This window comes from Leopardus geoffroyi, chromosome E1 (genome assembly GCF_018350155.1).
Source record: "Leopardus geoffroyi isolate Oge1 chromosome E1, O.geoffroyi_Oge1_pat1.0, whole genome shotgun sequence".
Classification (NCBI taxonomy): domain Eukaryota; kingdom Metazoa; phylum Chordata; class Mammalia; order Carnivora; family Felidae; genus Leopardus; species Leopardus geoffroyi.
Window position 1 is genome coordinate 60,425,734 of NC_059330.1, and position 13,178 is coordinate 60,438,911.

The 13,178-nt window shown below is 64.6% G+C and overlaps 2 protein-coding genes across 7 annotated transcripts; both read right to left on the reverse strand.

The window, feature by feature from the left end:
• Positions 1-319: 319 nt before the first annotated feature.
• Positions 320-7,023, reverse strand: PCYT2 (phosphate cytidylyltransferase 2, ethanolamine). Of its 4 annotated transcripts, none has more exons than XM_045489887.1 (13): positions 6,873-7,023; positions 5,055-5,143; positions 4,355-4,516; positions 4,082-4,148; positions 3,481-3,565; positions 3,246-3,290; positions 2,492-2,630; positions 2,219-2,301; positions 1,910-1,987; positions 1,641-1,706; positions 1,425-1,490; positions 1,133-1,221; positions 320-1,042 (listed from the first exon to the last, which is right to left on the reverse strand). In XM_045489887.1, the coding sequence occupies exons 1-13, from the start codon at positions 6,959-6,961 to the stop codon at positions 931-933; spliced, it is 1,170 nt and encodes a 389-aa protein (XP_045345843.1). In that variant the 5' UTR covers positions 6,962-7,023; the 3' UTR covers positions 320-930. The 4 variants fall into 4 exon arrangements, with proteins under 4 accessions (XP_045345843.1, XP_045345844.1, XP_045345846.1 ...); XM_045489888.1 differs by lacking the exon at positions 6,873-7,023 and adding an exon at positions 6,591-6,839; XM_045489890.1 differs by lacking the exons at positions 5,055-5,143; positions 6,873-7,023 and adding an exon at positions 4,677-5,046.
• A 403-nt stretch (positions 7,024-7,426) lies between these two features.
• SIRT7 (sirtuin 7) lies at positions 7,427-13,164 on the reverse strand. 3 transcript variants are annotated; one of them, XR_006715242.1, is made up of 11 exons: positions 13,018-13,164; positions 12,810-12,947; positions 12,593-12,697; positions 10,911-10,981; positions 10,740-10,812; positions 9,988-10,086; positions 9,677-9,913; positions 9,453-9,533; positions 9,189-9,295; positions 8,652-8,737; positions 7,870-8,051 (listed from the first exon to the last, which is right to left on the reverse strand). XR_006715242.1 is itself a non-coding variant. In XM_045489898.1 (10 exons), exons 1-10 carry the CDS (start codon positions 13,108-13,110, stop codon positions 7,853-7,855), a joined length of 1,203 nt encoding a protein of 400 aa, XP_045345854.1. In that variant the 5' UTR covers positions 13,111-13,163; the 3' UTR covers positions 7,427-7,852. The 3 variants fall into 3 exon arrangements, 2 of the variants coding, with proteins under 2 accessions (XP_045345854.1, XP_045345855.1); XM_045489898.1 differs by lacking the exon at positions 8,652-8,737 and having other exon boundaries at positions 7,427-8,051; positions 13,018-13,163; XM_045489899.1 differs by lacking the exons at positions 8,652-8,737; positions 12,810-12,947 and having other exon boundaries at positions 7,427-8,051.
• Positions 13,165-13,178: the final 14 nt, after the last annotated feature.

The following is a 13,178-nucleotide window of genomic DNA, read 5'->3' on the forward strand; positions in this document are numbered from 1 at the left end:
CAGGCGGCCCCTCCTGAGGCCCGGGAGCCCTGCGTTCACCTCTCCTCTGACCCACGGCGAAGCACGTGGTCCCCACCCTCAAGGAGGGTGCGGCCGGGTCTGCAGCGGCCTCCCCCACACTTGCCGGGAGTCCCGGTGGATTCCTGTCCCCCCGCCCCAGGGAGGCTGATCTGGACCTCCCTTCACAGGATTCAGCCTGAAGCATCTTGGGGTCCTAACCTGGGGAGGGGGGGAGGTTCCTCGCTGCCACATTGCCTGCTGCACCCTCAGTACGTGGATGGTGGGGCGGGGGAGCAGGGCCAAGAGCCCAACACAGAGAACCTCCCACCAGGTTTATTGGGTTGTGCGCCAGCCAGTCAGGTACAAAATCAAGACCAGTCTGTGGGGGAGCAGCGAGGCCGGCCAGGGAAGCGGGGGGCACAGCACCCAACAGCCAGGCCCAGCGCACCAGGGACGTGGTATCCACGCAGGAGATGGCACGGTCTGCGCCCTGAGACGGAAAGGGGGTGCCCCCCTTGGCTCTCTGCTCCCCTGAAGCTGGCTTCAATGATCCAAAGGGCGGAACGGGCACCGCCTCGAGCTGGGCAGCAGGGCCGTCCGGGGTCTGCGGAGCTTCGGGGGCAGGGAGAGCTGAGCCGGGCCTCCACCGGCACACAGGGCAGCGCCCCTCCAGCCGCAGGTGCCCTCTGCTCACCCTGTTCGCTGGGCCGCCCCACCGTGCTGCAGGCCCTCTCTGTGCGGCTCAGCGGGAAGGGCACCTGGCCGGAGGGGTGGGAGGCAGCGTCCTCCACTCTGGCCCTTCCGAGACACGGGGCCAGTCAGAGGGAACACTGGAGGCTTTGTTAAAACCGCGAGAGCCAAGCCCTCAAGGCGCAGGGGGCAGAGCAGGGGGCGGGCCGGCACCCGGGCGCTCCGGTGACCTTCCTCTGGTCAGAAGTCACAATCACTCTCCCTCTCGGGAGGCACCTCCTGCCGACGCCTGGCCTCCAGGAAAGCCAACTCCTTGGCCTCCTTCTTCTGGTTCCGGGCCTCGTACTCTAGCCTGGGGGCCAGGCCGGGGTGAGCCGTGTGCCCGGGCCTGGGCCTCGTGGCTCTCTGCGACCCCCCCGGGCCCCGCCAGGACCCCCCTCACCTGTTCTTGATGATGCGCTGGACGATGAGGTCCGTGGTAAGGTCGTTCCCGCTGTCGATCTGACAGAAGATGCCCCTTCTCTTGGGCTCCTGGGGGCCAGCGGGGAGGGGAGAAGATGAGGACCCTCCTCTGGAACCTGAGGACACTGCCCAGCTGCCCGGGCCCGGGGGGGGGGCCCTCAGGAAGACCAGAACGGGTGCTGTCAGTCCTGCCTGTTAGCAACCTGCCTTGTCATAGCCGGATGCCACTGGACTGGCAGTCCTCACCCGGCCTGGGTCCCAGCACAACCCACCTGGTAAGGGTCTGAGCCGTCCTTGTCGGGCACGATCTCCGTCTTCCCGTGACACACCAGGTCCACCTGGGGAGGGAGGAGGGAGCAGGGATCAGGGAGCACGCCCCCACCCCCACCCCCGTCCCCCCCGCCGGCACTCAGGGCCCTCCTAGGGAGAGGCTGCAGCCGTGTTCTCAGCCTGGCCTCCCCTGCGACCTGGCCCGCCAGCAGCCTCACCTTAAAGTGGTCCAGGAGCTCCGCTGTGACCGAATATGGGGCCCCGATCACCACTTCCGACACGTACTACGCAGACACGGAGCACAGGTGGTTAGCCAGGAGCCTGCCCGGCCGGAGGATGCCGGGAGAGGGCTCTCGCTGCTAAGAAAGCAGGGCCTGGGGCGGCAGCATGGTGGGGCTGGCCGGCCAGAAGCCCAAGCCTCCTGGATGCCCTGGGACCACGAGCCTGGGAAGGAGACACCACCCAGGCCACCCGCCTCGGCACGTACCCGGCAGGCCAGCACGCTTAGGGTCCGCTCGTGCAGGTTCATGATGGGGTAGTTCTTCCCCTTGTAGTGGTTGACCTCCTAGGGCCAGAGCGAGGTCGGGTGAGCAGGCAACCCAGGGCGGGTGAGGGCTGTGATCCCCCAAAGGTCCCTTGTGGGTGGGGCCGCCCCGGTCCCCAGAAGAGGCCCCGATTTGTGTCCTCCGCCTCCACCAGCATCCAAGGCCTCACCTCCTGTGGGCCCCCCGACCCAACCTCCACCCCAGGAACCCCCGCGGGCCCCACACCCTATCCGCTGTCCAGGGAGTGAGACCTGGTCAAAGTGCAGGCCAGCGATGACGTAGGGCCTCTCTGCCAGGCCGTGCACCTTCTCCAGGAAGTCCACGTGGCCGATGTCCGTGCCGCGGTTAAGGAGCAGGTAACAGAACCGGGGGCCCCGGCCGGCTCCCTCACACTCCACCCCAGTCTGGGGGCCCGTGGAGCCGGCGAGGCCCCTCTGGGTCCCGTGGCCCGGTGGTCCAGGCGTGGTGATGCAAAGAAAAGGCCCAGGACGGGGGCGACCCTCCCACTAGGTCCCAGAGGATACGGAACAGGTCAAAGGCGCCAGCCACGTAGATGACCGTCTCCCCTGGCTGGGGTTCTTTCCCAGAAGCAAACTGAATGATCTTCTGGGACGTCTGCAGGAACTGTGACACCCCCGTCCAGGGGTTCCGTCCCCCCGGGCACTGTAAGCCGAGAGGGGTCTGGTCGGTGACACGCCTCGCAGGCACGTCCTTCACCGGTCCCCACCCCCGAGCCCCTCCTCTGAGTCTGGGGCTGCCCACACCTGCCTGCCCGGCTGTTCTGGGAGCAGGCAGCAGGGACCGTGGACCAGAACCCGAGCCCCAGCCGCAGCCTGCCAGCTCGCTCAACCGTCTGTGTGCCGGACGGTGGGGGCCCGGCGGGCCATGCCCAGTCCATTCCAGGGCCAGGCTGGGTAAGGTCCCTGTGACCAGCAGGACACGGCTCCACCCCATGGCCACGGCAGGCACTGCGGCCAACACCGCCACGGCCTGACAACTGGCCCGCCGGTGGATGCGGCCCCTGTGGGGATCCAGCACCCTGAGGCTACCTTCTGGTCACCTGGGAGGAGCCTTCGGAGGCAAGCGTCTCCTTCCTTCCCGGGTGTCAGGTGAGGGGGTTACAAAGGGAGAGAGGACCAGGCCGTCCAGTTAGAGGCCACCAGACAGGGGCCGCTGTGACCGGACAGTTTGCCAGGCCCGGTGGTCAGTGCCCAGCCAGGGCGCAGAAGGCAGGGGGCTGGGTGAGGGGCGGCCCGGCGGGGGGACGTCAGTGCTCACCTTGCCAAAGCTGTCTGCGTATTCCCGGTACTCGGAGGACATCTCCTGAACGGAAGGATGCAGGATGTTGAGGGGCCTCGCCCTCCAGACACGCCCAACCCCAGGACCCCCAAGACTCACTGTCCTGGAGCCCACACAGGGGTCAGGACACGGCAGGCTGGGTGCTCCCTCGCTCCCAGCGGTGTCCTCAGCCCCGGGACGTCGAGGATGCCACCCAGGTCCCCCACAGACTCACCTCACAGCTGTGATGCGCCTTGGTCACCAGCAACATACGGCCGACGAGGTCTGTGGTGGACACACCCTGGGTGCGCCTGCACTCTCTGGGGACAGAGGTGGGGTCAGGGCTCGCGTCCTGGACACGGTCGAGAGGCCCCACCTCTGGCTCACCCCAGCCCCCCGCCGTGCCGCGTGCAGACCAGAGAGCGGGAAGGCCGCTGTGCTTTTATCAACTGAAGGAAATGACAGAATAGAGGAAAAGCGTTGCTAAACCCCAAGCGTGAGGCGCTGGGTGGGCAGGCCAGCCTCGGGGAGGTGGCAGCTCCGGCCCCCGCCGCACCCCGGACTCTCGGGTCTCGCCCTGCGGCGCGTTCTCTGCCAAGGGCGTGCCGGGCCGCGCCGGCCTTCTGAGTTAGTCACCGGCGACAGAACCCGCTCCCCGGTCACGGCCCCGTGCGCCTACTGTAGCCGCCCCAGGCCTACGACACGCCAGCCCCCCACGCTGCGGCCCTGCCCGCTGGACGCGGGCCACGGCCAATTTCCTCGTGGGCAGCCAGAGCCCGGGGGAAGCTTCGAGCCCCCCTCCTCGAGAAGGCGGGACCCTTGCTGCTGCGGCTCACCTGTACCTCCCAGCCTGCTTCACTTCCTCGTAGGTGTCCCTGCCGTCTACGGTCAGTGTGATGTCATCTAAGGGGCAACACACGCGCGGGAGCGAGGATCCTCAACCCAGAGCCACGCAGACTCTTAGGACCCCCAGCCCTCCTCCCAGGCCCGCCTGGCACGCAGGGACTCGCGAGTGGGGAAGGAGCCAGGGCTTTCCCAGATCCCTCGAGGGCTCGGTGCTGCTGCCCCAAGTGTGCGGAGGTCCCAGAGCCCCAGCCCCGCCCGCTCACCGCCGTGGACACAGAAGTCGCAGCTGTACTCGTCCAGCGTCTCCAGCGTGGTGACGTAGGGAGCGGCTGGCACCACCTCGTCCACCCACTTGATGGCTCGTACCATCTTGTATCTCTCCTCCTGAGTGAACACCGGGGGCCCCTTGTGCTTGGAAATCTCCTCTAGAGCCGGAGAAAGGACAAGGATGAGACCCGTGAGCTCTGGGGGGGCTGGGCCACAGGAGCCCCCGCCCGGTACCGAGCAGTCTCTGACCACGCGTGAGCTCCGTCGCGGGCAGCTGTCTCTGTCACTGCGCCCTCGGCCCACAGGGCAGGAACACACCCAAGCAGACACCGCTCTGTCCTCTACGGGCCAGCGCAGGTGCTCACGATGTGTTTGCTGGACAACTACACGGTCCCTTCATCGGGTTCCAGGTAGTCAAGCGCTCCCTTTGACAAGTGGGTGCTCAGTCCTGGAAGGCCCTGGGAAGCAGGTCGATGCGGATGTGTGTGTGGAGTGGGCGGCAGAGCCGGAGGCTTGGTCCGTTGGCTGCACTGCCCAATGTGAGACGCACAGCGGGAAAGCCCTGGGGGCGCTAAGCCTGGGTCTGGAGTCGGGGAGAGCATGCTGAGCTGTGATCTTCAGAAAGACGGCCTTGGGTCTGGTCTCACCCCTTGCAGGGCCCTGCAGAGTTAGTGAAAGGCGGCGGCCCCAGCTTACCATCGGTGTGCACACCCACGATGAGGTAGTCGCCCATGGCCCGTGCCTGGCGCAGCTGGTTAGAGTGGCCGTAATGCACCATGTCGTAGCTGTGAAAAGGACAGGGTGCTGAGTCCCCGTGCTGAGGACACGCAGTGAGCAGCTGGGAGCGGAGGTGTGGGGGGTGCAGCCTCTAACAAGCCGCCACCGGGAGCTGCTCCCCGGGGTCTGGGCTGAGCCTGGGCTTTCAGGGGGAGGCGGGTACCCGGCTCTCCACACCACCACACCCTGGGCCACGTTCGGCAAGCATGACGGGGGCCGGACTGTGCCCAGGGACAAGGCCTGCTGGTCCCCAGGGCCGGCGAGCACACGGCACATACTGGGCGCCCCAGACCTGCCATGGAGCTCTCCCCTTTGCTCTCAGCCCCTCCGCTACCCAAACGCCAACTGTGGCAGGCAGTCCCTTTAAGCTTTAAACTGACAGTAACTTAGGAGTGGGCTGGAGTCTGTCCCACTCTGAGGCAGGTGGACAGTCTTGGGGCCAACACAAAACAAAGTCCAAAAATGAGCAAAGGCAACTGCTAGCTTCGGAAACCCTGCTCGTTCCCCCCTGGCCTCCGGAAACTCAGCGAGCCTCTGCTCTCTGGGGCCCACCACCACCTCCCTGGCCTCTGGTTGTAGAGCTCTTATCCTTTGATCTAGGCCTGGTTAAGAGTAACTTCTCAGCTGAAGACTCACGGGCTCCCCGCGTGTGCCGAGGGGAACCCGCACGTTTCTCTGGGGGCCCCAAGTTAGCCCCACAGGAGCTTTGTTTCCTTCCAGCTTCATGTTGTCTCCCGAGTAGGTGATACTGCCCCCGCTTCTCCAGGGGACCCTCTTCCACTCCATGCCACCTGCTACTCCCGCCACAGCGCACCAGTCCCGGCACAGAAGCCTGTGGGGTCACATGGCTCCGGCCCTGGGGTGAGGGAAGAAAAGTCCAAATCCAGAGGCACGACTGGTCCTTAAGCTCACTGCACGGGCTGGGCCAGGGGTGCAGGGTGTGTCCTAGCTACGGTGGCCGTGTGGCCATGGGTGGCCTGCTGGGGTAGGGGCCCGGCCCGGCCAGGGCCAAGGTCAGAGTCCACCAACAGAAACCAGGCTCCCTCTGCCCCGGGTGACTGTGGTGCAGCTGCAAAGTCACGGCAGCCCCTCTTGCTGTCCTTGGAAGCTGTTTAAGCTAGCAGGGGTGGGGACTGCCCTCTCTCGGATTCCATTAAGTAAAGGTGGGAGAAAGCACTCTAGGTGGCAAGCCCTCAGTAGAGGTCAGTCTTCCTCTTATCTGTTGACAGCCCCAAACTTATCTTGAAACAAGTCCAGCTGTCTGGCTGGCCAGAAGAGAGAAGGGAGGGGGCACTGTAACCCTCCTGGGATGGCCCCGGGGACCTGGGGGCCTCACTGGGGGTCTGGGACACCAGCAAGTCCTGCCCTGATCCCTGCCCAGACAACCCAGGGGAATCTCTCCGATCTAGCGATAGGCGAGCTGGGCAGCACACGGCTCCTTCCGAGGGGGCGCACCTCACACCACCAACGTGATTCCTGTCGCGGGGACCGGACACCCTCGCCCCGCGCTGCCACCGGCCAAGATTCGGGCGGGCGGCTTAGCGGCGGGAGCGGCAGCGCCGGGGGGGCTGTGGCCCACAGCCGTCCGCGGCGGGGCGAGCGCGGGTCGGCCCCGACTCGCTGCCCGCCCCTCGCGATGCACGGCCGTCCCGGACACCGGGCGCAGGCCGGGCCACAGGCACGTCTCCGGGCGGCGGCCCCAGCCCAGCCGCCCCCGCCCCGGCCGCCCGCGCTCACCAGCCGTCGCACCACACTCGCACGGCGCGCCTGCCCCCCGGCCCCGGCGGCTCGGCGCCCCGGGTCGCCCCGTGCCCGTTCCGGATCATGGCCCCGCAGCGGCGGCGCGGCCCGGCCGGTTCCCCGACTCCCAGCGGCCGCCGCCCGCCGGCCCCGCCCCACCCGGCGCACGCGGCGTCACGCGGGCCTCACCCGCCGCGCGCGGCCAATGGCGAGCACCGTCCCGCCCCCCGGCGCCCCGCCCGCCGCCCACAGCGCGCGGCCAATGGCGTGAGCTACGGGGCCGCCCCGGAACCGAGCCCCGCCCCTCGGCGCGTGGCCAATGGCGTGAGCCGCCACCGCCGAGCCCTGCCCCCGCCCCGCCCGGCGGCCTCCGGAAAGTCCGTCTCCCCCGCGCGGCCAATAGCGTAAGCGCACCTGGCCGAAGAGGCGGGGCAGGGCCACGTGGAGCCCAGCGTCCCCGCCCCGTCCTGTGCCGTCCCCCAGCCCCACGAGCCCGGCGGGGCGCCCGCCCCCCACCACGCGCCAGATGGACAGTCACAGGACACTCGAGGGACAGTGCTGAGATGTTTAATAACAATAAAAAGGGCTGCTGAGAGCCGAGGCCCAAAACCACCCCTCTGCCGCAAACCCCACATGGAAAGAGGTTCCTATAAAGTTAACAGGTTTCAGTACGAAGTAGTAGAAAGAGGGTTGAGGCCCCTGAGACTAGCCTGGTGAATGAGGTAAGGCAGCCGCGCTTCCTCTCGGCCGGCCAGCTGTGCAACGACCCGAGCTCTGTCCCCAAAGAACGGCACGGCCGCCGCCGCTTTATGCAGAGGCTGCACAGGCGAGGCGTCCTCCCGGAGACGCCCACGGCGGTGCAAGGGGGCTTCCGGCCAGAGGATTCTCGCTGGACCCCGGGGCAGTCCTGGCCGGGCCCCCCACGAACAGGCGTTCCGTCCTCTGCAAAGTGCCAACTGTTCCCGTCAAGCACCGGGTTACGTTACTTTCTTCCTTTTTGTGCGTTTAGTGCAGCCCCTGCCAAACCAGCCTCCCAGCACCGGGGCGGAGCTAAGTGGCGCAGCTCGCTCTCCGGGCGGGGGCTCCTCGCGGCTCCTGCACAGCGACTTCCGACTGTGGGTGCCTTCTTCACCCGCACGCAGGGGGGTCGCCAGGGCGAAGATCGGGTCCTGCCACCTACCGAAAAGGGAAAGCTGGGTCAGACGTGCCTGGGAACCCCTCAGTCACAACCTGCCCCAGGGCGGGAAAGCTGACTGCGGTCACCCTGCTGCCCTCCCCTGGGGTCTGAACTGTGGCCAGGCTCTGCCTAGCGGCAGTTCCATCACACCCGAGCTACAGAGCAGCTGCCGGACGGCTAAGGTTCCTGAGTGATTCAGACCAGCTCGGCCCCCGAGAACTCAGTGTCCTTGCTGGTGATCGAGCAGGCTGTGCGCGCCCAAGGTGGGGCAGTGGTTGGTCACTAGCAACTCTGGGTCCCACCTTTCAATTGTATGGTCAGGGGTGGGTGGGCCAGACCCTCTCCCTCTTCCCAGACTGCCAGACCTGATGGGGGGGTGGGGGGGGGGGCGGGAAAGGCCAGCTGACTAGGGAGGCGCGGCCTACAGACTACACCGTGAAGAGATCATGTGTCTGACGGAGATGTAGAACCACATATCATAAACTTAAGATACAGATAAGCACTGATAAAGAAAATGAGCTAAGTTAATGTAAAAAAAAAAAAAAAAAAATACAGTACACAATAGGCCCACATTACAGAACAGCACAAACATAACATACAAGAATTGCCAGGCCCAGAAGGCGAAGGGATCCTTAATTCTTGAACCCTTTGATTAAAAGAAGTTATTGATTTCCCCTATAAGACCCTGAAAATTCACAGAGAAAGAAAGTGTAAACTTTTTACTCAATACATACACCACGTCTAAATTATCACAAATTCTGTATTAAGGTACAGTTTAAGCTTCCCCAAAGTACGCCAGCTCCCCGAACCGAGTGCACCGAGATCCTGTTTGGAGATGCCGAGACCACGTCCCTTCAAGGCACCTTCGCGTCCAGGCTGTCGGAGGTAGGAGGGGGGCTCTCCAGGCACACACTGGCACATTCTCTCTCCCCATGGGGAGTCACACCAGCCAGGGGGCCTCAGCTGATGCCTCTGCCACTCCCCCTTGCTGGCAGAGGCCACCAAGCTGGGGTCACGCCTCAGACACCATCTGCGACAACTCAGAGCATTCTCTACACTCAGTTCACGAGAAAAGACAGACGCGGTCCATCCACACAGGGCAGGGAAGGGGGGGGATGCACCCGTGCCCCCCTCACCTGCTGTAGGGGGGGATCTCCAGGCCCAGCTCGTCCATGAGGAGCTGCATGACGTCATCACACTTCCCATGAAGCTTCAGGGCAGCCCAGTCATCCTTCGGGGTCCACTGGGGACAGGGGAAGGCGAGTGAGGATACCTCACTTCTTCCCAAAGGCCCTTTCTTGCCGTATCTCTGGGACCCAGGACACGAACATCCAGGAACTCTCTGGTTCTCCTGTTCTGAGGCCCAGGTCTAAGGAGGTGTCTCTGGGTGCTCAAGTTACCTGCAAGTTTACAATGTAGAGCTTGGGCCGCCTGCTGGGGGGCTTGGTCATGCACCAGAGGCGCGGATACTTCTTTAGAACCTGCAGGAACGGACAGACGGACAGAAAGACCACATGCACAACAGCGAACGAAGCTGTAGGAAGCCAGCTTCTAACACTGAACTGGCCAGGGACTGGCAGTTCTCCCCTCCCCTCCGGTCCCGTCCGCGGCGCCGTTCACGTACCTTTAAGCTGGAACCTAAACACAGGATCGTGTCTGCCTTGCTGGCAGCCTCAGTGGCTGCCTCCCAGTTCAGAGGCTGCCCCAGCGTGCCCCGCTCCCCAAAGTGCACAATGGTGTCCCGGAGCTGGGCCCCACACTTGTGGCAGGCCCGGCCCGTCTGGTGCCGGTGCAGGGCGGTGCGCTCAGTCACATCAAACACCCTCACGTATTCCCTGTTGGGTGTGCAGGCTGTACAGACCTGAGGAGGAGAGGGCGCCGTGAGCAGGAGCCGCTGGCCCGCACAGGCCCGCGAATCCCAGAGGGACCGCTCACTTCAATGTACATGTTCCCGTGGAGCTCCGAGATGGCCGTCCGCGGCAGCCCGCTCCGCAGGTGGAGCCCGTCACAGTTCTGAGACACCACGTGCTGCACCTGCGGGGCAAGTAAGGGCAAGTCAGCAGGTGGCCTGTGAGGGGCTGTGCTCAGTAGTGAAAGCAGTCCTTGACCCTGCCCAGAGTCCCCAAACCAGGGCAGCTCCGACCCCGTGTGGAGCCTCACAGGCAAAACCGGAGCGGCAGGCCGGTCCCAGCAGCAGGTCTACGGGGGTGGGGGGTGGGGGGGAACCCAAGCTGCCCCCGACCAACCCGGAAGCACTTAGCGAGCTGGGAGTGCAGCTGTTTGCTCTCGGCAAGGAAGGGGCTGGGGCCCGAAGTGACACTCTCTTGGGTCGTTATGTTTCAGGCCACTGAAGGACCAGGAGGACTGACCCTTCCCTACTTGGTTGAAAGTGCTCGGCAGAGGGTCTTTAGAGTTCCCACAAGCCTCCCCTGTACCTAGGTGGCTTCTGAGGTCTGTGGGGACAATGTGAGAGAAACACAGGGGGGAAAAGCCACCAGCGGCTCTTGGCCTGAGGCCGGCCCTACGATTCATGCGAGAGACTACCCTTCTCTTGAAAAAGCAGCACCAGAGTCTAAGACACTCTGTGGGCACTTATCCCAGGGGTCCCTGGGACAGAGGTACGATGCAGTTGCCATCCTGTGCCAGGGACCCGGCAAGTATACTAGCTAGCCACACCGGGCTCTTACCAGCTTTTGCTCGTGTAAGCGGGCGATGCTCATGTGGGTGAGGGTTGGCTCGGCCTCACTCAGGTCAGCAGCACTGCCAGGTGGAAGGGAAGCAAAGGCGTGGGGAGCTGTGAGGTCAGGCCCAAGCTGCCTCTGCTCAACTGGCTGGGAAGGCTGCATCAGGCTGCTTACCTAACGCTTCTCCCTTTCTGAAGCAGCGTCCACACTCCATTAGGGCCCCGGTAATCTGGGATAGAGGCTGCCTGCATGTTCAGAAGGACGAGGCCAGTGAAAATGCATCACTACGGGAACTGGCAAAATTCCCCCAAACGAAAACTCAACGTTTTTCTCTTGATGTGTTCCAGACTCATCTGTGCCCTGGCCTCCGTTCATTCCACAGGCTCAGCATTTCCTAGTCCAACCTGCCTGAACCCAGATGGAGTGGCTCCTTCCCTCTGCCCGGACCCCTGCCCCAACCTGGTCTAGCTGCTCCCTCTGGCTTCCAAGGAGTCCTGCCTCCTCCGGGAGCCTCTCCAGCACGAGCACAACCTGGGCTCTGCAGCCCCATCTGTCCTCCAAACCAAGGGAGAGGACGGGTCAGGCTGATCTGTGTGTCCCCAGGGCCGAGCCAGTGCTCAGGAAACACTTAGCAAACGGTGGCACCCTAGGTAGGAGTGCTGGTCTGTCCCAGTTCTGACACCCGATACGGTGTTTCCTGACCTCCCTTGACAAAGACAGCCAACCTCTCCAGACGAGCTAAACACCCAGAATGTCCCTAGTTCTCAATGCAGAGACACAAAACCACCACGAGAGAAGACAGAAGGTGTGCTCGGAGCAAGGAGTCTTACATTCCCTAGGCTGTGAGGGACATCCCTTCTGGGGAGCCCTGTCTCCTCCCTGCGGCTTAGGCTCAGAAAAATGCCCACCGCAAGCAGTGTGGTTCTGAATCACACTGAAAAGAGAAACCTCAAACAGTGATGCTCAGAGCAAACTAAAGAGCAGGACTTTCAGAGACGACAGGAATGACTGGAGGACGGAGACCCGACCACCAGGGTCTGCAAGTTAGGACGGTCAGCGCCCCTTACACGATCTCGCTGGATCTTCCCCTGGCCCTCTCCTGTAAAACCTTACTCAACCTTCAAGGCCCGGCCTCAATGCCGCCTCGCACAGAAAGCAAGCTGGACGGATGTCCCAGCTCTCTGAGACCGCGGAGGGCGTGTCTGCATGTCTGCTCTGGCAACCCGGCCCGGCCAGCTACTGCCATCCCCTCATCACCTGCGGCCTCCCCGAGGCCAGAAATCCTCAGCGTTCACCTCTGCCGGGCCCACACATGGGTCACACTCGACAGGCACCCATTAGGGGGACAGGTAACACTCACAGAGCTAGCCGTGTTCAATGGCCCGAGATAGCTTCTCAATAAAATGTCCCCAAACCCAACGCCTTTCTCTTCTTTACCTGGTGTACTCTAACTACCTCGCGTTCTACTTACTTTCCTTCAACATTCAGAAAACAACAACGAACGCGGAATCAGGAGACGGTCTGGGGCTTCACTCTACCCACATAACCTTGGGACAGTGAGTTAACCTCCCGGACTTGAAACGAGGAGGTGCCTGCAGGCACTAACGTGTTATGTCCTGTTTCACCCCTCTTCCCTTCTCGCCTCGAACGGGGTATGCCAAAAACTGCCAAGTGTTTACACGTATTTATGCCCTCAACGAAGTTTGAGTCCTTTCGCGCTTCTCGACTGTGCTCTCCGCGGTCCTGGGGTCAGTCACCCAGAAGGGGGCGCCCCACACCCGCCCCCGGCGCCCCGGGTTTCTCCCGGACCTGGGAGCCGACGCCGGGGCGCGGCCGCCCACGCCTCGCCGCCGTACCGTGCTGATGCCGGCGCCCGTGTAGACGACCAGGTACTTGGCGTTCCGGACGGCGCCGGCCAGCTCCCGCACTTTCCTCCGCAGCTCCTCCGGGTCGTCGCACACCTGCCGAGACGCCGAGGCCGGCCGTAAGCCCCGCCCGGCCCCCGCCCGGCTAGAGGTCCGGCCCCGGCGGCCCGCCGACCGAGCCCCGCGCCGACCGAGCCCCGGGACTCGCCTCCTCCTGCCGCCGCTTCAGGCCCTCGCGCCGCCTGCTCCGGCCCTGCAGCTCGGTCACCAGGTCCTCGCTCTCGGCCAGGAGCCGGCCCTCCTCGGCGCTGCGCTCCGCTGCCGCCTTCCTCAGGATGCGCGACACCTGCGGGCGCGGGGCAGGCGGTGAGGGCGGCGCGGGGCGGGGGCGCGGCGCGGGGCGGGCGGCGGCGTACCTGACGGAGGCGCTCCCGCTGCTGCTCCTCCCGCAGCCTCCGGACCCGCTCCGCCGCCTTGCGCTCCGAGCGGCTGGGACCCCCGGCTGCCATCGCTCCCGGGAGACCCGCGCTTCCGCTTCCGCCTCCCGGCAGGCCGTGCACCGGCGCATGCGCGCAAG